Source organism: Poromitra crassiceps, assembly GCF_964638095.1.
Source record: "Poromitra crassiceps genome assembly, chromosome: 13".
Classification (NCBI taxonomy): domain Eukaryota; kingdom Metazoa; phylum Chordata; class Actinopteri; order Beryciformes; family Melamphaidae; genus Poromitra; species Poromitra crassiceps.
In genome coordinates, this window is record NC_139644.1 from 24,849,302 (window position 1) to 24,876,373 (window position 27,072).

The window sequence follows — 27,072 nt, forward strand, 5'->3', positions numbered from 1 at the left end:
CCACTAATGAGACCCGCTCTAAAGCACTAACAGTCCCTCAGTGATGAACGCTGTTTGACAGATGTGCAGGGAAATGTGTGGCCCCGCCCACTTCCAGGCTCGCTCGTTACTGTAGCTCTGAACGGAGAGGAATTTACAACAGGAAAATGGCAGCTATGGGTTTTGGCCCCTGTTGTTGTGACTAATCAATGACATGACTCACAGCTATGCCAGTAACAGCCAGCGAGAGCGAGGGAAAACAACAATTCTTGTGAATCTCATTTAACACTGGTAACACTCACTGACAGTCAGTATGGGTGGAGACCAACAAGATATTTGAGCTATCTTGTCAGTATCCCTATGAGAAAGTAAATGACCAATGCTGCAGGTGTAGATTCATTTAGCACAAGTGTAAACAAAGCAATGTCAGAATTAACTTTGCGGGCAAACCATAACCGATACAAATACTCTTTTACTTATCTACATTTGTGATACTTTTCATCACTAAATAAACCCGACTGTCAGTACCTGATGTGATCACTGGCCAATCTGATTGCGCATGTGCACTGTCGCTGCAAGCTGTAGATGTGTCACGGTTTACGGCACAGACCTACATTTAGCTATTAGCCGTTAGCTCACTACTACAGATTACTGTGTATCTTCAATTGGAAAGACAAATGTCATTGTCTCACACTTGAATAGCATTAAGGTTGATGCAGACTCATTACCCAGCTATAGCTTTTATGTTGCCATGGCCATTTTAACTGATGTAGCAAACAAACCCATCATGTTTCACATCACATCAGTCAAAGTGGTGATAAAGTAATGATAAAAAGTGGTGATAAATATAATTCCATGACTGGATACTATATAGTTTCCAATATGTTCACCAAAGCTAGCTAGGAGCTAACATGTCGTAAAATGGGACTCAGATTGGGTCCGGGCAGCGACACTGCGCACGCGCGACTCACATTGGGCAGCGACTCAGATCGGGTAGTGACACCGTCTGACCTGCATCCTGACCCTAACGCGTCCGCCTGGTGAGGGACTCCTGCCTGGCCTGCGGTACCTGAGCAGGGTTCTGGAGAGAGAGTGGTGCTTCCTGGTGCTGCGGCGAGCAGCTCGCTGGCCCTTAATGGGCACCGTGTTAATCCGCTCAAAGTGCACCCTCCTGCTGCTGTGGATGGCCAGAGCCATGGAGGGACAGAGCCATGGAGGGAGCCATGGAGGGACAGAGCCATGGACGGACAGAGCCATGGACGGACAGAGAGGGAAGGAAGGAGGAAAGAGAGAAGAGACAAGAAACAGGCAGTGAGAAGGAAGAGTGCAGCTGGACGGCGCTACAGCCGCCGTGCGGAGAGAGCAAAAGCAGACCGTTAGGTAAAGACTTTAATTTACTTTTACGATATTTATAAAAGTTATATCAACAGGCAGATGACATGAAGGAGGTGAAGTAAATGAGAGACAGACATGCAATTTGGAAAAGGGTAAGGCGAGCAGAAACGCTGCAGTCATATGGAGAGAATGTTTTTTACATGCCACAGGCTGCCAGTGTCCTCACTTGAACTTCATGTAAGCACGTAGGTTTAAGCAAATGATATGCAGTAAAGCTAGCAGTGCTAATTTAAGTCTCAAACTCAAATGTGTAAAGCCTTGGGTTGCTTACATTGCTTCATTACTCAAACCTGAGATACATACCTGTAGCCTAACCAGATCTAAAACAACGCACATCGCATGCTGTCCAGCACAAGATCTATCTCGATGGATGACACGTCATGTGAGTTCATGCTGCAGCCCAAATAAACCAAGATGTCCAAATATGAATCCAAGCCATCTTTACCTCTTGATGGTCTGAGTGATGGATGACTGGCGCTGCAGGACGGGCCGGCGGGAGTCGAAGAAGTCGCGGGGCGGGGACTGGAGGTGAGTGGTCTCCACTGGCATGCTGATACTGCGCAGGAAGCCTTGCCTCTTCACCGGCTGCACCAGGAGCAACATATGTACACAGAGAAGTCAAAACATGATAGGTACAGTATGGCCATATGAAACCCCCCCCCATATATATATATATATATACAGGCAGATTATATATATATATATATATATAATATATATATATATATATATACATTTTCTTTATATATATATATATATATATATATATATATATATATATATATATATATATATATATATATATATATATATATATATATATATATAATCTGCCTGTATATATATATATATATGGGGGGGGTTTCATATGGCCATAGTTATCTATAGTATATATATATATATATATATATATATATATATATATCTCAGAGTAAAAACCAAGTTGTGAGGTGACGTAAGGTTCCCACGTAAGACCAACCCCTCTCTCAAAACACCCCAAACAAAAGCTGAATTATTTACACCTATTTTACCATTATGAAATCATTTAGGTGACTACAATAATTACGGTATGTTTACTTTTGATTTTGATAATGAGACCTAATTCTATCAATTTCAGCCAAATAATGATAAATTCTGCAATATTCAAGGTTTTACTGTTGATTCCATTTGTATTACCAAATCACATGGCCCTACATGAGACACTCGATGGAGTGTGAGAGAATGAAGGGAACTAAGATAGAGGAGGATCCCGGGGAGAGGGGGAGACGGCGGGACGGGGTACCAGAGAGGGGAAGACGGTGGTACGGGGTACCAGAGAGGGATAGACGGTGGTACGGGGTACCTGAATAAAAGTGGGAGGCTCGTCCAGTGACATCTGAGCGGCGGGAATGTCCAGTTTGAGCCATGGAGGTTTCTTCCTCTGCAGGCTGCTGGTGCTCTCCCGCCGGGGTTCAGCCATGCTCTCTGTCCCACCCCAGGCCTGCCAGCTGGGAACAGAGGAAGGGAGGACATGATTTGTATTTAGTGCAAACAGTTAACAGTACAAACAAACACATACAAAGCAGATACAAAAACAACAATCCCATGGACATTGCCCCATGAAAAGACAATGGATTGGGGGGTATATGTAAATATGGTGGCAGACAGTCCATGAACTGGAGAGGTGATCAGATTAGTTTCTGATTACAAAATGGAGACATTATTTTCTACTGCCATCAACATGTACATGTGCTATTTGCAGCGGACAACCGGATCACAACTCAGTGGTTTGTGCTACAAAAATGTTCCACAAGAGGGCGCTAAGGGCCCTTATGTAATCCACATTCCTCCGTCAGTTAGTGGGGGGGAAACCCAAAGGGGGAAACCACAGGAAAGGGCAGTCTACAGCTGTTTACCCTTACCCCCCCCCCCCCACACACACACACACACACACACACAGCAATTTAACAAACCAGTAAATATTTGTGCTGAAGGAGTGAGGATGTTTATAGTCTTAAAGCTAATCCCTAGATTCCATAGTTTAAATCAAACCTAATCCCACCTTGTAGTTAAATGTTGTTCTGCTTCCAACAGACATCTATCAAGGTCTAATGACTATGTAGTATACATTCCCATGACGAGGCCTGCGGACCACAGGTGGTGCACAGTAAACCTCCCCATCAGGCAACTTCCCCATAGCGATCCCCATAGTCTTGTCATCACCAGCCCTTCACTTCGCTGTCCCACCATCAAACCTCACTCCTCTGGGCCCTGGTGGCTCATTTCCTGTCATTTTCTTAATTGTAGCTTATATGGAAAAGTGAACTGTTTTACCCCTGCACACGACACAGCCATCAATTTGCCCTTCAAATGATGCGGCAGCATCCCACAAAAGTCTGTGCAGGCATTGTTATCCTCATTAGCCATTAAAGCAACCTTCACTCTGCAGGCGCGAGGAATGTGCAAATTAATGAGTTGAGTTTCCACACCGGGCCAATCTGTAAAGTTGTGAAAGAGGGCGTCTCCTCTGTGGAGCTTTTATAGAAGCGAGCGAATGTGAAAAATCCCTTCCCGCCCTCTCGGCCCGTTCCTCTTTCACAGTCTCATTTTGCTGAAATACGTCACAAGATCCTCACATGCTCCAGAGCTTCTCATCAGAGTCACACCAGGTCACGTCTTTACTTCTCTAGTTACAACTTGAAAATGTCCACGGCTACTACCGGCCACATCTGCTTCGCATTGGCATTTTTAATGCACCGCAGGCTTCTGTTTTAGCCCAAGTGATGAAGTAAAACCTCAGGCCGTGGATAAAGCAGTGCTGGTGACAGGGGTCATCAACATTGTGTTAACATTTAACCACAAGTCTAGCTCTCATTGACAGCATCAGATCACAGCAGGACACTGATATTAGGGATACACTGTAACACCAATATAAAAAATTTGGCTGATACCGATAAGCGATATTAACATTGCTGTTATGGCCGATAAACGATATTTACCGATGACGATATGATCTGTATAAAATCAAGTTTCTAGGAGAATAAAACTTGTACATACTGAAAAGCACATTAGGAAGAGCCCATCACTCACAGATTTGCCACATTGTTTCCTCTCAGCATGAAAATGTTTGGCTGATACCAATAACCAATTTTAACATTGCTGTTATTTTTGCTCATAGGACCAATACCGATATATAAAAAAATGACTAACATTGGCTCATACCGATATGATTTCCGATATATCGTGCATCACTAACTGATCTAGTTATTCTAGCGTTACCCTGACACCTGCAATGTGACAGAGTTGCTGAGAGCAGTGGGTGTAGAAAGCAGAAGTAGGCAGGGTGTCTATAAGACGACAGCCAGCCTGGCAGCTTCTTCCTATAGAGTGAGGCCTAAAGCAGATGCAGCAGAGCAGCACCGTTACATCATCCGTTCCAGCTGCCACGCGGAGAGCTTTTGGCCTGGTGCACCTAGGAGGCTCTGCTATGGAATGCAGTTTGACCTCTGCTGACTCTCTGTCTGTCTGTCTGTCTGTCTGTCTGGACTGTCTGTAATGACTGGCCCAGATTAGCAGGGCACACAGGAACAAAGCCGGCTGGCAGAAAGCGGAATGAGAGGGTACTGAGTGGGCGGGTAGGGGGGAGATAGAGGGGGAGATAGAGAGGGAGAAAGAGAGAGAGAGAGAGAGAGAGAGAGAGAGAGAGAGGGGGGTGCTGGAGGGATGGGGAGTGGTAAGTTGTACAATTGAGACATTTTGATACATGATATGGGGTTCGCGATTTGATACAACCGCAACATGAAGTTCAATGGCAACAAAGTTTGTTTATTTCTGAGCCACTAATCTTTCTATCGATGTCTTTGTTTGACTAGAATGTAAACAGCAATTTAACAATCCATTACAAAGTGCAGATAATAATTTTGATGGAGAGCTTGTGAAAGGCTGTCTCAGTTGTGATTACTGCAGCAGAATCAAATTGAGCTCATACTGCGATTAATTTTTCTGCCCCACATTTTTGTATCGCGATATATTATTGAATTTGAATACATCGTCGCATCCCTATAAATAAAGTTGCAAAATGACACATTTCTTATCACATTGACTCCACTCCAAGCCAGTGTGCCATCACCCACATTTACATGTACTATTAAACTAGGCTCTCTGTAGCGCCACAGAGAGGACTCATCACTGACTCCATCTCTCTCATAGACCAGCTAGTAGCACCAGCAGAAGGGAAATGCAAATCTGTTCTGAGCATGTGCACCACTCACTGCACCACCGTTATAACAACGGCACACTCCTACAGTAGCTGGCCCAGGCCCCAGCACAACATTTAATGACTTCTGCCATTAGCTCAAACAGCAGGGTTCCTGATAGCGGCCCAGGTATGCAGATGGTATCGAGCGATGGAAAGGACTGGGATTGGATTGGAAGCAGGGAGCCGGGGAAGCTAATTGTTTTCAGTGCTAAACGCCGTTTGCTGCTCCTCCTCCTCCAGCCTCTGTTTGCCCTGAATGCTGAGTCCATGTTCCTCTGCCTCCGGGGTGTGGAGCTAACTCTAATTGTTCCTGTGACGAGGTTCTCCTCCATGCTCAAGTTCCCCCCCCCCCCCCCTGCCTCCTGCCGCCTACTCCTTTGCTTTCACCCTCACTTGCATTGTTGCGAACGCCATTTACAGGCAATTATAGCTTCATGGCCCATTCAGCTTGCCGTAGGCCTGCTAATCAGATTGTGCCCACGCAGATAGAGAGACTTCAAAAATATTGAAAGCTACTGTATGGAAATCAAGCAGGAGGGTAGTTGAGATGCCTGACTGATTCAAATGATATCGAGGCCAGAGCAATCACAGAGCAATTTCCTCATGTTTTTCTTTTTCTTTATTATATTACTATTACCTTGAATACTGCTTGAGGCAAGTAATATTTGGCATGCATTGGAGATGTTGTAATGTTTCTATGTAAGATATAGCAAATACAAGTATTCTGATCATCCTTGTTTTGTCATAAATCAATACAAAACTGAATTTGATGCGGCAGCATGAGCACAGACACGCATCTATTGTCATGGTTTTGCTGTTTTCCATGAGCCTGCAGATCAGTAGGTTGTTGGAACAATTGGTCGCAGCCCAAGGTAAACCTCCAAGGTTGGACCCACAGCCAAGCCAAGCGCCTTGGAGGCCTGTCTCTTCCTCTCTCTCATCTTCCTCCAAAGTCAACATGGCAGCTGAACTGGCACGCGCTTGGGACTCGTGTGTCAGGAGGGAGTTGTTGGAAAAGCCTGCATGATCTGTGCCACGAACACAAGCATGGCGAAGAAGACGGCAACCTGACTATTTCACCAGGAGGGAGTATTCAATGATGTCAGTCGTCACTCCTTCGCTGTAGTAATTAAAGCACCACACAGAGAAGACTCAAGGCCGGTCCCTGTTTGAGATAGACAGGCCTGCATAGGCAGGAAGTCCTTCAGCGCTGCAGATATCCTTGGAGGAAAGGAGACTTGATTGGATTCTGTATTTGGCAATTACCCAGGCCAGAGGATTATCCCTCCATTGACAGCGCGCATTATCTGTTCATGGTCAAGCTCCACAGTAAAAGAAAATCAGTCTTAAAATGGCACCGTGTGACCAAGACTGGAAATGACTGAACCTGCCCAAACACTTACCTGTGTTATCTGAAGGTCAAGGCCATCACACATTTTCTGGTTCAGTCAAATGCTGTGGTATGAAATGTTGTATGTAATGTAATGGTTCTCCACAATGCTTACATTCCCACATACTGATTTGGGACCCGCATTCTTCCAACCACCATGATTTAATCTGGCTTCTTGAAAAGATTTTGTTTTGACTTCGACACATCTGAAGAGAGGGAAGACGCCCACTCCCATCTCTCTGCACCGCGCTTTGCAAGATTAGCTTCCTGCCCGTGTGAGAAATGAACACTTCCTACTCAATCACAAGACGTATGACAGGCCTGCCTGGACTGTTGTTAATGCTGGGGCTGGCATTGCCTCACAAGGCGACTTGTCTCCTAAATTAGCCGGGGGGAGACGGACAGGCAGACAAAACATGGAGGACAGGCCGAGGTCTCTCCAGGTGCAGAGATGTCCAGCAGGCATTTCATGTCTGAGGCTGACAGGATAACTAGCGTTTCTCTCTCTGGGGAGCTGCAATCTATTGTATTTCACACTGCATTGCAAACTCTCTCCCGATGCACTTTTCCGTCCATCATTCCACATAATGACTTGCTGAATGCTCTCCAGTCATGCAGAGAAAGCCACTGGCTTATGACAATAGGAGCGCAGCTGTCCCAGGCGAGGCTGCAAGGCAAAAAGCAGAGAGGCACAAGTGCCACCTTGAACAGACTCAGGTGCCGGAGTGAAAAGGACACACACAGCAGAGCACCAGCAGAGCACAGCATTGCCCTCCTGTTTCTCATTCATCATAAATAAAATATAAGCTTGCTTTGGCCTCTTTCTGCTGGATCCCTCACCGTTTCTTTTGGATGCCTTGTTTAAAATGTATAGTCCCTATAGTCACACCTGTACATGACATGCACTCATGCAGTGATGTACAGAGAGCGCCTGTTAGTAAAACACATTTCATCTACATAAACTTCACGCCACTGAAGTTAAATTGCCATAGTCCCGTCAGCTGTAGGCACATCAGCTGTTTGTGAAAAAGAAGACGACGTATGAATTAAACATTTCTGAAATGGTCTTGTGAAATATTTGCGCATTCCAAAAAGTGCTCCATCCAGAGACATAACCTACATTTCTAATCTCGCAGCAATGCAACACATTCCGCGAGATCAACGGGCGAAACCGAAACGAGCTGAAATGGCAGAGCAGGAAACCACATGAAGGCTAACCCACAGACAGAAGCCGGCTGGTTTCCAGGTGCTGTGTGCTGATCTACAGGAGGCGGGGAGCACACAGGGAAGCTGACGGCGCCGTGCGACCGTGCCACTGCAGGCTGACACACAGAGGAGGCGGGGAGCACACAGGGCAGCTGACGGCGCCGTGCGACCGTGCCACTGCCGGCTGACACACAGAGGAGGCAGGGGGGCTGCAGCCGCACACAGGGCAGCTGATGCCGCCGTGCGACCGTGCCACTGCAGGCTGACACACAGAGGAGGCAGGGGGGCTGCAGGCACACAGCTGACGGCGCCGTGCGACCGTGCCACTGCAGGCTGACAGTCTCAGGTGGCTGGCCAAGTGGGGCCCTCGCTCCACACAGCCAGGGCGGGTACGGGCAGGCGCCATGATGGATGACCTCATTAATGTGGGTAGTGAGAAGTCCGGATGCCTCATTCCTAAGAGCTGCAGCACTTCCTGGCCCCGGGTCTTTGTTCCTCCTTTCTCTCGTTCGTCCTCTTTCTCTTCCCTCTGCAGGCTTTTAAACGGCTGCTCTTTCATTCGTCCGCCCTGGGTCAACTCTTTCACCGCTTTGGCTCAAATTAGTCTTGTAGTAGTTTCCTGTAAACTTTTTGCTATGTATTAGCAGTATTTCATGACTGAGCTCCAATTTCCTGTCAGTGGGTTCTGCACTGATTTATAGATTATTTCTAGCAAGGACTGCAAAGTTGATGGCGTTTAATGTTGAGCTTTCACCATACAGTACATGCCCCAACAGTTAGTCATCCACCATAACTGCTCCTACGATCCATTGTTACTCAGGTCTCCCTCCATGCTGGAAGCTAAGCTTGACACTGGAGACAATGGAGGGAAACTAAGCTATTCAGACGCTGCCTCTCTCTAAACACTGATCTCTCCCTTAGCATTCTCTCTCTCTCTCTCTCTCTCTCTCTCTCTCTCTCTAATAGGAACTACGGTAGATGTAGAGTCTCGTCTGAATATGAGCGGAAATCAGATATATTTAATGTCATCATTACAAAATCGGTACTTCCCTAAACCAGGATTTCATAATAAGCAGCCAGAACAAGGCCACATGATCAAGTGAGCATGGTGGAGGAATGTGCAAAACAATGTGAAGAAGCCACCGATCTGTCAACTGACCCACACAGAAGATCTAAACATACAGTCAATGGGCTGCACTGTAACACTGCAGCCATGTGTTTTGTTGTGTATGAAGCCATCTGAGGCCCATCTGTGCATTAATTACAGAATCATGCTTTTGATCTTTATATAGCACATCCTGCTTCCAACCAGGACCAATTAAGAAGCTGACACAACCTGCAAAGCTACCGATATTTAGTTTGGGTGAGAACAGAAAAAGATAAACTAAAAATAAACGTGTTATATTGCAGTGTAGACATAAATAGGTGACTGTAACTGTGGGCGCTGATTTGGATGAAGAGTTATCTCGGTGACAGAGCCACGGGTGGAGTCGTCTATTTCTCTCATGATCTGCTATGTGTCTCTTCGTCTCTGGTCTGCTCTCTCTGGTGACTAACAGAACAGTGTGACTCCAACACATGGCGTCCAGTCACCGCACACATCGCTCTCCAACAAAAATGAGATTTCGGCTCAGGTTCAGTCGAAGAGAAAAGTATGTTCCCCTCTTACAGGAGAGGAAATACTGGAGAAAATGTAGCTGCGGGCAAGAGAGGGATTTGTTAGCGAGCAGCAGTAAAGCTGTAGCCATGTGAGTTGACCCTCGTGTCATGTGACAGGCTGTCACACCAAACTGTCCCTTATGACATTAAAAAACAGAGAGAGAGAGATAGCAGAAATATCCACCACAGCTGACCCCGGGATCAAGTGTCACGGCTGGCTGAGGGGCAGGGCTGCAGTGACTGGCAAGGTGGGTGGTGCAGGGTGGGCATGGCTGACGGCAAGGTGGGTGGTACAGGGTGGGCACGGCTGACGGCAAGGTGGGTGTTGCAGGGTGCGCACGGCTGATGGCAAGGTGGGTGGTGCAGGGTTGGGCACGGCTGACACTAAGGTGGGTGGTGCAGGGTGGGCATGGCTGACAGCAAGGTGGGTGTTGCAGGGTGGGCATGGCTGACAGCAAGGTGGGTGGTGCAGGGTGGGCACGGCTGACAGCAAGGTGGGTGTTGCAGGGTGGGCACGGCTGACAGCAAGGTGGGTGTTGCAGGGTGGGCATGGCTGACAGCAAGGTGGGTGTTGCAGGGTGGGCATGGCTGACAGCAAGGTGGGTGGTGCAGGGTGGGCACGGCTGACAGCAAGGTGGGTGTTGCAGGGTGGGCACGGCTGACAGCAAGGTGGGTGTTGCGGGGTGGGCATGGCTGACAGCAAGGTGGGTGTTGCAGGGTGGGCATGGCTGACAGCAAGGTGGGTGGTGCAGGGTGGGCATGGCTGACAGCAAGGTGGGTGTTGCAGGGTGGGCACGGCTGACAGCAAGGTGGGTGTTGCAGGGTGGGCACGGCTGACAGCAAGGTGGGTGTTGCAGGGTGGGCACGGCTGACAGCAAGGTGGGTGGTGCAGGGTGGGCATGGCTGATGCCAAGGTGGGTGGTGCAGGGTGGGCACGGCTGACAGCAAGGTGGGTGGTGCAGGGTGGGCACGGCTGACGGCAAGGTGGGTGGTGCAGGGTGGGCACGGCTGACAGCAAGGTGGGTGGTGCAGGGTGGTGCATAGGAGGGAGGGGAAGCTTCCTTTCCCATGTTTTTTTCCACGGGACCTTCAGCTCAGTCTGTCAGCACGGTGTGGTTTTACAACGCAGAGTTAACCTTTTAGTCAGGTGGTTTCAGTTTGGAGCGAGGGTGACAGATTTGTATCAGGTCCATTGCCAAGCTCTCCTACTGTCATAACAGTGTTTACTAAGTGACAGGCTCGAGTGCCAGATATATGAATAGTGCGACGGAAGTATAAATGGCTTTCCGACAGAGAGCTGTGTGCATGCAGTGTATTTATAGAACTCAATTGCAAATGTACTGCTGGATGAAGCTGCAGAACGATATGAAAAACATCCTGCTCCAGATCTCAAGGCGGTGGGCTTCGTCCGTGACTACATCTGTCAAAGGCTTTTACAGATCAAACTAGTTTTTATACGCCTGCTGTCCGCTTATCTCCCTGCAAGAAATGAACAACACCTGAAGTCATATCTGTATTTGCCATCTCCCCATCTCTCTCCACAAAGCCCTGCGTATTTCCAAGCTAATGCAGGCTCGAGAAATTGTGGTTATCAGCAAAAAAGAAGACGGCCTCTCTCACTGTGCAGCAATATCCTCCTCAAGGAATCAATATGAAGGAGAGGTGAGGTTGACTCAACAATACTCTGATATCAGAATACATAACTACTTTAATATCTACATGTGTATGAACAGAATGGTGTTAGCCAACCACTTCTGCTCCACTGAGCTGAAAGATTATTCTTCCTTCTCTATATTGGAGAAGCATTATTACATGCGTGGCTAATTCAACACTTGAATTATTTAGTCTTTGTGCTCAGGTGAATTATTTACTGTATTTTCCACTGGAGCTCCATATGAGTCCGCTGCCTATATGGTGTCTCTTTTCTTAGTAGTGTAAACGGGTGCAGGCCTCAACACTAGAAATAGACGGTGCAGGGGCCTGTTTTCACTTTGATGGAAAAACACAGCTCACTCAGGACATCTGTATCTTGTCTGAGTCCAGGCCGGTGTTTGGGTCTGTAATCTCGAGGAAGCAGCCGACTGTAAAACTCCCTCGGCGTGGGCTGCATATACACCTCGCACTAGGGCTGGTCAATTAACCGAAAATGTATTGAAAACTACATTCAGAACCTCTAACCGATTGAATCATGCTCGTGTCAATTAATTCATTAATTAAATTAATGAATGTTAATTTTGTTAATACTTTTGCCAATGTGTGCATTCTAGGGCTGTACCGAATAGTTTGGACATTCGAATATTTGTTCATAATGCTGACATTCGAATAAACATTCAAATATTGGTTTAAGCAGCTTTCAAAAGTAATTTACTATGCTCGTCGTTGCAGACAGCCCGTTAAAGTGAGTCCAAGTGCAAGACTGTTTACTACGTCTGGTCTACTCCAGTGCCAGGTTCAGTGCAGTTTGCAGTATCCTTCTGTTAGTGTGTGGCTTGTGTGATTGTGTTTATCCTGAATGGTTCCCATGGCCTGCATATTGTGAATGGTGATGATTGAATAAACAAACTACTACTGGTTGATTGAGAAAACCTGAGATTGTCCTAGTACAAGATTTGTACTGTGTAGTTTTCACTGCAGTTATAAGCAAGTGGATTTAACAAAAAGACTAGCTCATCCGATAAATCACTTTATTGAAATTGAGATTTCTTTCACAACAGACTTTTAAAAAACTAGGGCGCCCTAGTGCGTTCATGAACTGTCCCCTTAACAAAATACTGTCGTGTTCAGTCACGTGGCTCCACCCGTCCAACTAACGTTAGTCCGCGTTCAGATGTTCACTCAAAGCAAAGCTGTCGGCATCGAGGACACAACACGAGCAAAAACACAGAGCCAACAAACAGTATACTTAACTGTACAGTTCAGTCAGGGGACTATGAGGGCAGTGTAAAAAAAACATATCAAATAAATAATCGTTCATTCATCGTAATCGAGGTAAAAGTTTGAAATAATTGATTTGAAGTCATATCGCCCTACCTCACACTTTAAGACAACTGATATAGTGTTAAACACAATAACAAGCGACTTGTGTGTACACTTTGTGGCCACGTGAGTTAGATCAGCTAACACCCTGTGGGCTCGACACACAGTGAAAGGGCCTTCACACCGCTCTGGGATAAAGCAGTTGATAAGCAGTTAGTTTGAGGCTGGGACTCCAGCTGTCAGACTGGCGAGACCGCACACCTGAAAGCTATTTGTTTCCCACAGAAACTTATCTCAGTATCTCCAGCAGCAGAGGCTCACCACGTAGCATGGAGTAGGAAGGCCGACAGCCCCTGATAGCTGCTGAACGCCTACACGCCGGGGCATGGAGAGCATGTGCATGCCATGCAGGATGTATGGATGAGATGGTCGAGGCCACTGAGTGCTGAGTGGAGTTAATGAAATTCAGCATGGCTGTGATACTCACAAGGACCTGACCTCCTCTCAGAGGGCAACTCTGTTAGATGTTCAAAACCGACGGCAACGGTGCTCATATGGAACCAAATAATTATAGGAAAAATATGGCCGTAGTTACATGTCTACCTTTGTAATGACTTGGTACGTCTATGGCAGTAAATATGATAGAACGTTATGTTAGCAGCCACTTATTTATGCTGCATATCCTGCTAACAGCGATGAGAAACAACCAGAATTCTTAAGTGGAATTGGGAAATACATGCAATATGATTCCAAATGTCTTTCAAAAACCCAAAGGCTTGTCTCATAATTTATAGTTTCACAGTAGAAGACATTATCTGTCGATGTCAGATAAATCTGAAAGCTTTGCTCAATCGAGCACGGAAATAGTTTTCTTTCCACAATGAATTTCCAAACTGGACCTGCGCTGTCACACCGGCCTAACCTGATGATCGATGATCGATGTAAAGGTGGAAGATCTCTATCTGCACCACTTGCCATTATCAGGAGCTCAATAACATTAGCATTTGACTTTCTGACAAGGTTGTGGTGTGCGTTTGACCCCTTGACCTCCCCTCGCTGGACGCACGTATCTTAGATTTATGGCTTAGCAAGAGGCGCTGCTTTAGACGACAATGGGAAGCAAGCCATCTTTCCTTCCAGTCCCAGTATTCCCAGATGCATCCCGAAACTACAAACAAGCACCTTATTGTCTGTGGGAAGTCAGACCTCCTGTTAAGTGAGTAAGAGGAGACTCTCAGCAACAGCGTGCCCTAACAACATGTGATCCCCATCTAAATAGTTTCCAGCATGATATCAGCCTGAATCAAGCCTACAAAAGGCTGCATTGTCCGCCCTGCGTCGGGCTGATGTGCACGGGGCTGAAGGAGGGTCATTGTGCAGAAACCGATCATCGTCAAAAAGGCAAGAGCAAGCTGAGGGTTTCATTCCTTCATCAATTGAAATGGTGGACTAAGCAAATTCTCCATTGAGATAATTAGTCATGGCGAGGCACAAGACCAGTTAACCCCGGTTAACGGTGTAGCGGGGGAGACAGAGACGTTGTATTGGAGATGCCTCGTGTATGAGCTATAATACTCAAGACCTAAAAACAGAGACCCGAAAACGCCACAGGCTGCCGGCATCGCATTACTCTCCAAACTGTTTAAAGTCGATCCTTGTGATCTAATCAATCAACAGGATTAAAAATACTAAACAAAGGAAAGCCATCAGCTCTGTCATCCCACATCCTGTCTGGGAGACCACCAGCACGGACAGGTCAGATTACTGCTTGTTTTACAGAGGAGGGCTGGGGGGGGGGAAAGGAAGCGGCGAGCAGACGTACGAACCAAGGCAGGAAACACACACTGCCGTCCGGGAGTGTCCTCCACGTCCGGTCCACACGGGCACGCAAACAAAACGCCCTCGCTCGCATGTGCACGGATGCGTCCACACCGCACATGTAAACAGACACGTCCCATCGCCGGCCACGAGCACGCAAGTCAAGATACTACGCGGAAAACCACAGGCCTACTTTGATTCAGGCCTGCCGCACATTCTGGTGCAGCGAAGAGACGGGCCAGAGAGTGAGCTGTAGTGTGACATCAAAGCTGACGTTTCTATTGAAGACAAGAGGCGAAGTGTGGCCTGTACTGTAGCTCTGGGACGAAGGGAATTAGGCATATTATCATGGAGTCAGGCAGAGGAGAGAATGGAAGATGTCCAAATCAATCTGTCCATAACGCAGAGCCAAGATGTAAAAATCCAAAATCGTTGGCATTCAAACTAGGAGTTTCAGGATGATTAGATATTGTGATGGTTCTATTCTGATGAAATTCAATTATCTGACGAGTATCATTATACCTTATTAAAATACATTATTAACACACACCATGAGAATGCTTCTTTCTTACAGTTCTAAATAATTTATAGCCAATTGCCTTCTTTTGCATGGGGCCCAGCCATGTTAGCTTTCAGATAGTCTCACTGGCCAGCCTCCTCCGCAACAGGCAACAGGGATAAACCCTCCCCTGCTCTACAGCTGCTCTCCCATTGGAGCGACTGTTTCGGTGGCAGCCGGATGTCCGCTCCCGGCTTATTACAAACTCTGTCATTGGCTCCGACCATGTCAATCAGAGCAGCTTCCGCTCCCTCCTCCCTGTGTGTCGCTGTAAATAGTGCCCTGCCGCCTCAGTGAAAACAACAACGCTAACTAGCAAGCTAACGGCAGAAACCTACACGCTAGCTCGTTGCTACATGCTGAAAATGTATTCATTTATTTATTTATTTATTTATTAGTTTATTTCTCAGGGACAATGCACACCAATCAACAGTAAGATTGTAAGTGAGCCAGAGTTAGCCTGGACGGCTAGTTTCCATCTGCTGTCCCTGGCCAGATGTTGAAAAGGCAGCCTAAAATTCAAATCAATTAAAATGCATGTGTTACAAAAATAAGAAGACAATATGGCAAGTTGGATTGTTGAAAACTATTTTCCAAGGGCACTGCCGCTAAGCGCCACCCATCGCAATCCCACTATGGAGACCTGCGGCTGGCCAGCGAGACTAGCTTTCAGATATCTTAAAAACAACAACGCTAAATCTAGCTCATCTTGGAGGAAAAGATAATGAGGTCAATCTGTATCAAGCAGACAGGAGGCGCTCTCACCCACAACCAAGGATGTGTAACAAAAACACACACAGAAAATCATGTTAAACCATTCTCAGCTATGGAAAGATTCATTAAACAACATTCACAAGTCATGAATATCATATCCCACATTAACCAATTTAATGTTCAAACATATTTTAAAAATTTAATTAGTTCAGACTTCCTCCTGGGCTGCAGGGAATGAGCGTCTATGTGTAATTTGATTGAAAGTCTGTGTAATCTTTCGCACAGATTGAGTCAACCTGCATAGTACATGTAAGTTCTCGGCTAATTAAGTTTTCTATCCTTTCCATCTTTCATGCGTTTTAGCGAGGCCCAGACGCAGCTCCAAGGCAGCACTCGCTGAAAATACTAAGAAGCCTGCGATGCTGTAACCTCTGCGTGCTATTGCAGAGAATGGGCAAAATGTCTCCTTGAAAGACTCGTAGACACATGACAGCAGAGTACACTGCATTGATTTTCACCAGTGGAGGCTGTGAACAAATGTGTGTGTGCACGTGTTTGTGGATGGGTGGGTAATTGTATGTGTGTCTATTTGTAGTATTGTGTGTGTCTAAGTGTGTGTGTGTGTGTGTATGTATGTACATAATTTGAGTAACAGTCAAGCGAAGACAGCAGAATATCAGCTAAGACCCCACCAGTCATAGACGAGCTAATTTCCGCGCCTGAGATGACGGTAGGACAGCACAGGTAGAAGGATTTTAATTTGCAGTGGCTTCAGCCTCAGAAACCTATTTACTTCCCTGCATTCCCCTGTGGATTTGAGGGAAGGAAAACTGTTTTTGCTCTGCAACTAGGTCATTTTAATGACGCCCGCATATTTGAATCTCTTTCATGTGTTACACGGGGAAATATGCAGATGAAAGAGGAAGAGTTGAGGCAGGGAGCCATCATTAAATTGAGTGTTAAAGGCACAAAGAGGCAGAGTTTGCCGTGCGGCGGGTGACTTATGGTAGGTGTAGTGCTGCAGTCTCTGGCTTGACAGACAGGCGAGGGCTTACTCACACCTACAGTATGCACTCTGCTTCCCACAACCTCTCACACTGTGTGCACATTCCCACATAGATCAGCTACGACATAGCCTCTGCCCAAACCGCTGGCTGCGTACAAATGAATGCACAACTACTCAAACCGAGCACTGCAGTGCTGATGTGATCTCTATAACCCATAGGATAAATCTAATCTAGTCTAGAGCGGGGTTCCTCTGCCACTGGGTCGGGACACTAAAGTGGGTCACAACACAAGACATTCTGGCAGGGTTTTTAATGCCTGAGATAGTAGACTACTGACCCAAATTATATTGCAGGTCAGATTTGGGGTCCCGATGAAAAAACAATTGAAAATCGCTCGGCGAGGCGGTACCTTGCCCTGACGGGTGTTCAAAGACAGCTCTTAGCACAACCTTTGGGGAAATAAAGAAGATGATCAGATCCATGTGTAACTCTGTGTGTGCAAAAGTGGCTTGAAAAATACTATCTGCACAAGATGCATATTCTCATATACTCTATATATTGCAAGAATGCATTAATAACAATTAATTTAATGTCATATTCATTCTTTAAATAAACAACAAACAAGTGAAATTCACACAATGGGATGAAATTCTTCAATAGTCAATAGTCCATTGTTTTTTTCACTTATTTCAGGAATTCCTTTGAAACAAAAGCTTTGCACCTATACCCAACCCTTTTTTGAGTTTTCGTGCCAAACTGCTATCATCAGAGGATACGATAGACATTCCATATTGTGTTAACCTTTGTATTACAGATCATCCAGGATGTCATTTTGACACAAAAAGACCACAGAGAGCTCTGGTTTAAAAACAAAAGGGGGTCGCCGGTGTTCACTGATCAAAGTAAGTGGAGTTTTTAATTAGCCTGCGTTGCTGAGAGACGCCCACACCCATGTTTCATTCAACAGAACTGTCTAAGACATGTTCATCACCTGTATTTACTGGCTAATAATCCATACAGTCTGTTGCCATAAAGGTCACACTGAGGAAGTGAGTGTGACCCAGGGGGAGCAGTCAGAGGAGAGAGAGAGGGGGGAGAGAGAGAGAGAGAGAGAGAGAGAGAGAGAGAGAGAGAGAGAGGAAGAGTGAAGCCAGCTGGGCTCACAGATCTATGGAAAACTCCCGACAAAGGCACAGGAAGTTTGGGGAAACTAGGAAGGCGGGAGCAGGGCCCTCGGGACATCTGTGGGGGAGGCCTCTTCACTCTCCTGATTTAACTAAAGAAAACACTGCATCTATGGAAATGAACTCAATGTTTTTCCCCCAGGTCACAGTGCGCAGATATAGGGACATAGGGACACTTCCTCTCCCTGTACATGCTTTGACAAATGAAATAAATAATATCTTGCTAAGCATCAACTATGTATGATAGGGAAATATAATGGTGGTGAAGAGTTGGTATGTCTAATTCAGAGCAGAATAAGATGTGTCTGCAGATGAGTGGCAGTACAAGCCCTGACAGCCTCAAGGAATGAATTGCTTTTGATTTTGATGCTTTTGATTACTGTTTGTGTTCACGTCACTGTGTGCGAATGAATGTGCTTCACCAGATATTACGCTTCCAGCTGCATGATGGCTTCAGTATTGCTGGGCGTGATCGACATAAATGAGAGACTTGACATCATTTTCCCTGGCACAGGTCATTACAAGCTCTGACAACAGGACTGGAGAATGGAAGGGAAAGTTGGCATGGTGTGAAGAGAAGCAGTTGACTCTGAAGAAGAGAATTACAGGATCAGGCACTGGTTCAAATGTGCCAAAGGCACCTGGCTCGAAGCCGCTTCAGTCGTTGTGACTGACAAACATGACACACTGAGCCAACAGATGAACTGAAATCTATCTGGAAGACTACATGTGAAAATATCAAGTCAAGAGGCATCGACGCCGACGGCACACTTCACGTTGGTTCGGTCTCAGTGTGCGATTGTAAAGTCACGTTGACGAGCGCGCCTTCTTAGATCCACCTCTTCTGAAAAATCCAGTAAAGGACAAGCCACAGAGGAGTCCAAAGCACACCCTCATTTCTGGGAAAAGCTGTTTGAGTGAGTTTGGCCCATGGTATGTGATGTTGGTGGGACTGTTGAGGCTGTCCAGATATAACTGTGTGTATGTGGGTGTGTGCGTGCGTGCGCGTGTGGGTGTGTGCGTGCGCGTGTGCGTGTGTGTGTGTGCATGCGTGCGTGCGTGTGTGTGTGTGTGTGTGTGTGTGTGTGTGTGTGTGTGTGTGTGTGTGCATGCATGCGTGTGTGCGTGCGTGTGTGTGCAGTTCCATTCGGGGCACAGTCAACTTGAGTTTAGCCGTCTGGTACACAATAAATGAGGATCCACAGTCCCTGCGTATGACGGCTGACTGTGCCAAAGATAGCGGGGGGAGGCGGAGTGGGGGGAGGCTAGCCTATTTAAAACTGCACTCTCATCCCCACTGTAACAGTGCTGCGATACTGTGTCAGTCTGTGTGTCACTACATCCCCACTGTAACAGTGCTGCGATACTGTGTCAGTCTGTGTGTCACTACATCCCCACTGTAACAGTGCTGCGATACTGTGTCAGTCTGTGTGTCACTACATCCCCACTGTAACAGTGCTGCGATACTGTATCAGTCTGTGTGTCACTACATCCCCACTGTAACAGTGCTGCGATACTGTGTCAGTCTGGGTGTCACTACATCCCCACTGTAACAGTGCTGCGATACTGTATCAGTCTGTGTGTCGCTACATCCCCACTGTAACAGCGCTGCGATACTGTGTCAGTCTGGGTGTCGCTACATCCCCACTGTAACAGTGCTGCGATACTGTGTCAGTCTGTGTGTCACTACATCCCCACTGTAACAGTGCTGCGATACTGTGTCAGTCTGTGTGTCGCTACATCCCCACTGTAACAGTGCTGCGATACTGTATCAGTCTGTGTGTCGCTACATCCCCACTGTAACAGCGCTGCGATACTGTATCAGTCTGTGTGTCGCTACATCCACACACTGTAACAGTGGTGCTGCGATACTGTATCAGTCTGTGTGTCACTAGTCGCTACATCCACACACTGTAACAGTGGTGCTGCGATACTGTATGTCGCTACACTCGGTGTCTGGACACTGATCTGAGAAAGTGTAAACAGACACTGCACCATCCGTGCATTTGTAGTGGCAGAAGCCTGTGCTGAATGTATTAAACAACAGCCTATATGGGCTAAAGAGTCTGATAACAATCTGTAATTTACATGAAAATTTGCACATGCAAAAGAACACATATTTAGTTCTGGTATGTCAAATCCTTTGGCAAATCACAGCAAGTACAGACAAAAAAGGATGATGATAAAAAATCCTTTTTGTAAGTACATTTTTGACAAGGTGACTGCATTGATTTTTTTTCGAGGTGGCAATCCATCAAGACATCTTTTTCTGAGGCATGATATGATGCGGATGGCGGACATGACATTCGGAGGCATTGTCTTAGCTTAGAACACAAACTCTTTGTTGTGAGACTTTACTGAGGCATGAGTCTGCAGCAGTGCACGCAAAAAGAAGAAGAACAACAACAACAACATTATTCTGCCCCACGGCAGCGTTTGGAGAGAAGGATCTTTATTGGGTTATCTGTGGACCCGCCCTGCGAGAGCCGTGCACTCTCAGAGAGGAAGATCAAAGTTCAAGGAGCCCTCGCTGCTTCTCTGAGCACCTGCCTTCTGGGAAAACACACAGCATTCCCACAGCGCTGAACATTAGCTTTGCCCCCGAGGTTAACCAGCCTCAGACACTGAGAGAGCACCACGTCTGGGACCGTGAAACACCCTGTAACGACCAGCCGTAAAGTCGACGTCTTCATGCTCTGCTGCAGCCTAAGATCAGCTTAGAAAAATGCTAAGACAATCCAAGCTGATCACACCTACTGTACAACCCACCCGAGTCATATCAAGGAGCTTGCGCGTCAAAGTTTCTAGTAAATTCCTGTGAGCGTGAGTTCACTCGCCGCCGTCTGGCTCTTGACAGATGAGGTGCTGACTGACTGAGAGAGGGGCAGAGTGGCGAGCTGGCAGACCAAGGCCTTGGAGACCAGAGGTAGACCTGAAATAGCCCTGCTGCTGCAGTAGAGCATTACATCACAACTGACTTTGCTGCCATGGCTGCCTCTCTGCACCACACCACCGCCAACATGTCACTGGGACAGGAACAATCGACGGGAGCGCGACTGTGAGTCACACAAACAGAGGAAGTGCACTCAGATCGTGCGTTACGCGATGTATTTTCAGACAGACAAACAGGCAGCCGCTGGGAGGCGATTCGGACCGGCAACAAACACCATTTATCATTAAAATCGGATTGTGTTTTTGTTTTGTTCGGGCGACCTGGCAGAATGAGTCATTACGCATGCATTGCAGACACTTAGTGGAGACACAACGTGATTTTAATTTATCTGCAAATACAAAAATTAAATGTGTGTCATAAAAAAGACCACCGTCCTTGAATGACAACTTAGTCACAAACCCTGAGACTGAAGGCACAGTGAAGTTGTCTGATAGCTAAGCGAGTATCAATGGGGCCTACAGATCAAACAGGGCCTGTGGGCGCGCTCGCCATCAATCCTCTGTAAAACCATACCTGACGTGCTTTAAAGCGGCGTCTGTTTGACTTCCACTGTGGGAACAGTTGTAACCGATCCACTTGGCAGGAAGAGTGTGCTTATTGTCTCTAAAGTAGCAGAACAAGTCGGTTGACATGTTTTACCCCAGCAGATACTGTGGACTTGCCCCACATTCACAAATCCACACATCCAGCCTGCGATCTTATCTGTAGTGGATTTTCGCACAAATCTGTTAATGGCGGTGGTGACTGATGTGTGGGAGTTTCAGGAGAGATGGGAGTATATAATTTAGCGTTATAACACCTGAAGCCATTACAAACATTGGTGAATGTTTGAATACTTGAAATGCTTCAAGTAACTGGATGCAAGTACTGTACGATTATCAATCATATAAATGTCAAAATATTATGTAATCAACATATTATGTTAGGGATGCTCCGATCACGTTTTTTGGTGTGCCACCAGCAGCTGGTAGGCTATATGCTGTTTCCCCCCATTAGCAGCTGTTATAACAGTTTCCATTTTAAATACATGTCATCTATCAAAGTCCTGGTTAAAACGTATCCACATTTTCTTTTTTTCTACCTCAATATTTACATCAATATGTAAACAAAGCCATGTGCATGGGTGCTACATAGCAGAAACCTCAGACTCAGTGTTGCCAGATTGTTTCCATGTTTTTTTGTTTTTTTTGTAACACTTTATAATAATGTTCAGCCGTAAGTCATTTATAAGCCTTTATTTAATGATGAACTAATCACTTACAAAACATGAATATACATGTGTAGATGATTAATAAATGCTATGTTTACATATCACAAATGCGTTGTAAGTCATCTATAACGTTTTAGTAAATGAAGTGTTCCTCACCTGTTATAAATTATGTGTTTGGAATTCTTTGAATATTACACATGCCTAATATTATAGATAAAGACTAAATATAGCAGATACTGTGCCGTACTATTACACTAATCACAGAGCAATATGCCACCTAGACCAATATGAATGGTCAACTTCTGGTTATCCAATAATCAGACTTCTTTTTTACTCATGTGATATAGATGTGTTTGCGGCTAAAAACAGCCTTAGGTGGTTGAGGAGTGTTCTGCACACATGGAACTGTTCAGCCCAGTGACGTTCATGTTGTCTGAACTCAAAGATCTCTGTCCAGAGAGACTGAAGAAAATGACCAGCAATCACAGAGAGAACACCCACGCCCCATCGCCAGCAGATTTCAGATTTCAGCTGATTTTTTTCTGGGAAATGCATAGCTGGCTGCCTTGTGTTTCCAGTGCAGTCTGTGTCATCTCATCAGCAGAGCATCAAGTCTTCAAAGAGCGCGCATTCTGGGTTAGGTAACTGTGTCCTGCATGTGGATACAGCATCTTGAAGTAATTAAGCTACACATGACAAGCATCAACATATCTCATACTGTCCTTGCTGCACTGCCTAGGGCCAAATAAAGGTTTATTCCAAACTGGCAGGTAAAAACAAGTCTCTCACAGGAGTGACGGCGGGTAACATTATCATTTTTTATATATATTTTTTTAATCAAGTTTTTCAGATTTTTCTCCTATTTTGTCCCCAATTGTACTTGGCAGTTGGCATATTCCCTGTCTCGGTCATTGATTCAGATTCAGATTCAGAAAACTGCGCCACCCCCTCTGCCGATCTGGGGAGAGCCGAAGACTAGCAGATGCTTCCTCCGACACGTGCAGTCGCCAGCCGCTTCTTTTCACCTGACAGGATCGCGCTATTCCCCCCAGTTCCCCCATCCCCCTCCACCCCCGAACAGGCGCCCCGACCGACCAGAGGAGGCAGTAGTGCAGCGATGAGGACTCAAGCTTCTGGCATACTCTTCGCGCACGCGCTGGAGGCGGGGCTCCGAGGAGGGCGCACGCACTCTGCGCAGGCCAAAACAGAACATACTCAGTGCTCAGCTCGCTCCTCCAGGCAGTCTGAATGAAGTTGAATGTAACGTTCCCAATTCTATGTATTAAATTCTAAAAAACGACCCTCAACATTTGGGAAGGCTAAGCCACACAACTAGTTCGTTATAATCTAACTTCATGCTTCAAAAGGCGACTTTACGACGGTGAGGACTCAATCACAGCAGATATCCGCTGATAGCCTACCACGGAGCTCTCACAGGCACAGGCAGCAAAACCGACGCGCTGATAGAAAAATCTCCATGGACGCGCCGCGCTGCGCTCAGGCCTCGCCCCCCGACACGCCCCGTGCGATGATGTCATAATCGCCGCGTGCCCTATGCGCTTGGCTGGGCGCGAAGAGTATGCCAGAAGCTTGATACCCCCACCGGCTTCCCACCCGCAGACACGGCCCATCGTGTCTGTAGGAATGTCTGACCAAGCCGGAAGTGCCGCTGCCAGGAATTGAACCCGGGTCTCCGCAGTGGTAGGCGAGTGCCTTTAGGTAACATGAGCAGTGAGCTTAAGATCCTGCTCTGCAGCTCTTTTGAATACATACAGGCCTGTGCACTTGGCCTGGGGAGGGGGGGGGGGGGCGGGAGGGAGTGGATGGGGGCAGCCAGACAGACAGATACTGCACCATGAGTCACGCAGGCATGACTTGAGTGCTGCCCCCTCAGCAGCCCCCTGAAACACTCACATACCAGCCAGTCAACACACGCCGGCCTGGCTGCTCCACCTGCCTCACCACAGCTACTCGCAGCTCCCTCTCAGATGCCCTGGCAGTATCACATACCCACATGCACACACAGACTGCGAATAGTCTCTCTGGGGCCCAGTTGGAGCAGACACAGAGGATGAGCATGGCTGCCACTACCACGCGCCGGACCCCTGCTTTATCGGTGTGATTACATCACCCCCGGCCATGAGTCCCCCCCCTCCTCCGACCATGAGATAAGGTTTCAGGAACACTGGGCCATGTGCTCCTCTGTTCTGTCTGCCAAAATAACTCAGCACTTTCTAATAGAGTATGTCAGCCGTTTCACTTCGGCCTGGCCTGCCCAGGTATCGTAGGACGTCGGAGTGCGCGACCTTTCTGATGTCAACAAGACGCACTTCATGAATATGTGAGCTGTTTTCCGACGGCTGCCAATCTCCGAGGAGTGGGGCTGAAGCAGGTGGCTCACGCAACTACGCTTGTGGAGTTCATGTCCTTTGCATCGCTCTGTCTGTCAGGTTGTCTGTCTGTCATGAGACAGATACATACTAAAGAAAAGATCCCATTAAAAACGCCCCAGGTTCAGAAGGGCAAGAGCAGAAAGGCTGATAGGAGAAGTTGGCTGCTCTCTTCATCCTACTATAGAGTACCGCAGGGGTGACGAATTTTTGTAGGCTTACCCAGAAGTCCCTGCAATTCCTGGTTCTTAGGGGGGAAAGGCAATGGGCTTTTTGTATGGGAATTTCTGTTAAATGCATGAAATAAGGTCTGTGGTTAACAAAAGTTTATGAAACAGCAAAGTTTGTGTTCAGCCAGATAATCTTCCCAAATGAGGACCACTTTTATAACTTTTGAAGTGTTTTCTGAAAATTGCGTTTAAAAAACGGATTTACGCTTCGAAAGTCATAAATATGGTCCTCCTTTGGGAAGATTATGTTGCTGTTTCATAAACTTTTGTTAGCCACAGACAGACCCTATTTCATGCATTTAACCAAAATTGCCATACAAGAGCGTCCAGGCCTTCCAGACTCATTTGTGCAGAATGAGGGAAACTGTTTGTCTGCATCCATTTACCTCCCCAATGGGTTGGCTAAATCAATCTGACCGCGTATGGGTATTGAGCATTGGCATAGGCTGGGACTGACGAAGCAGATTTTTCGATTTTCCCAACTTTATTTTGGTCATGCACGTCTATGTGATGTTGTGGTGCACGCATCGTACTGCCTGTATACGCGTCCATGTGCCATGGACTATTATTCCAGTTTTTTTTATATAAATAAATAAATGAACTTTTAATGTGATTCAATATTGGGGCTATCTATGTTATAGCAAGAGAAATGTAATATGCTGCAATTTGTGTTTATTTATTTATTAAAATTTGGCATTTAATATTACAAAACACATACACAAAAATGAATAAAATTTAACACATGGTCCACATAATTTTGAGAAAAGTTGGCCTGTAGTGACTAGTGAGTTGAGTCAAACCAGCAATGACAGTATGAGAGCACAAGCAGAGACACAGAAATTGCATAACAAGTTTGTCACTGATGAGGAGGAGGATGAGGAGGTGGAGGGAGAGGAGGATGAGGAACAGCTACCGTTAGCTCATGACTGTATGAGTAATGTGTTGTAGACTGTTATGATAACGTCAGGCAAAATTAGGCCAAGCTATCTTTCCTCTGTCTTACAGTAAGTCACTGAGATAATGTGATAGATCTTGGATACCTTTAATTAAAACCATTAAAGAGGCTAAAAAGTTGAATAAAAAATAAATAAATAATCCGTCAGCCTAGAGAACCACTCCACATTCACATTCACTCTATTTGGACACCAGTGTGTGCACTTTTAACACGATTTCCATCCTACTGCCCCGTGGGCCTCGGTGGACCCAGACAGAGTAGGCTACAGGACCACTTTAAAGAGCCTACTTTCAATATGAAAAGTCCACTGTAGCCTACAGGCAGCGCAGGTGGCATAGCACACTGAGGTAACGTTTATAGGCTATAACTGATGCTGTAGTAGGCTACGTCCATTCGTGTGTGAAGCCGCGTGCCTGCCGATGAATTGCAATTGACGAGTAGGCTAATTCAATCGACTAGAAGCCGTAGGTTTTATTTATCCTTCCTGCCTGGTCACGACGGTGAGCGCCTCCTCCCGCAGTAGCGACACATGAGACAGTCATTAAATAATAACACAACTTACCCTTATGATAACCAGGTCAGGTGATTTCCAGCTATGGAAAGAAGGAGCGATATAAATCCGATTTGACAGATTTCCAGGCAGGCGGGCAGGCAGCAGGAGAGTGATTTGTCACATCATCCTGACAGAGCAGCAGGAATATGTGCTTTAATTCCCAGCCAGTCGCAGATGTTTTGGTGGAGAGCCCGGAGCTCTAGTGTTTACTCTGAGCGTCCAGAACGTGACGGCCCAAACGCTGCGGTCCGCTTCTCTTGTTCTTCCCACCTACGGACAGAGCATTCCCACACTCCTCCATGGATCCGCCGGGGCAAGTTTTCCTCTGTGTCTCTGCCGGTTGGAGCCTAGGCAGGCAGGCAGGCAGCTCAGTTTGCCGGAGAGTCTGTCAGCCCCGCCCTGGACCGGAGACGGCCAGGCAGCCAGAGAGCAAGCCCGTCAAACTCAACCAGCCAATCGGTGTACGCAGGGAGGCGCTGCTTCACTCCTAACGGCGGTGACTAAGCGATATCCCCAGCCAGTGGTTCCCAAAGTGGGGTCTGGGGACCTCCAGGGGCCTCTGACTGAGGGAGATCCGGCGGGTCCGAAACAGGCAATAGTAGTAGAAATAGCTTGTTAGCTATCTTTTATTTTCCTCACTGCAAAAAGGCACAGTGG

At 46.6% G+C, this 27,072-nt stretch overlaps 1 protein-coding gene across 2 annotated transcripts in view; it reads right to left on the bottom strand.

The window, feature by feature from the left end:
• Window positions 1-26,809, bottom strand: part of rhbdf1a (rhomboid 5 homolog 1a) — a 39,358-nt gene extending 12,549 nt beyond the window's left edge. The window contains exons 1-3 of one of the 2 annotated variants that reach the window (XM_083649509.1): window positions 26,425-26,809; window positions 2,717-2,861; window positions 1,820-1,959 (exon numbers count right to left, since the gene is read on the bottom strand). In XM_083649509.1, coding sequence (XP_083505635.1) covers window positions 1,820-1,959; window positions 2,717-2,833 — 257 coding nt within the window. In that variant the 5' untranslated portion in view covers window positions 2,834-2,861; window positions 26,425-26,809. Of the gene's footprint in view, window positions 1-1,819; window positions 1,960-2,716; window positions 2,862-17,277; window positions 17,296-26,424 lie in introns of those variants that run through there. The other variant, XM_083649510.1, reaches the window with a different exon arrangement.
• Between the last annotated feature and the right edge of the window lie 263 nt (window positions 26,810-27,072).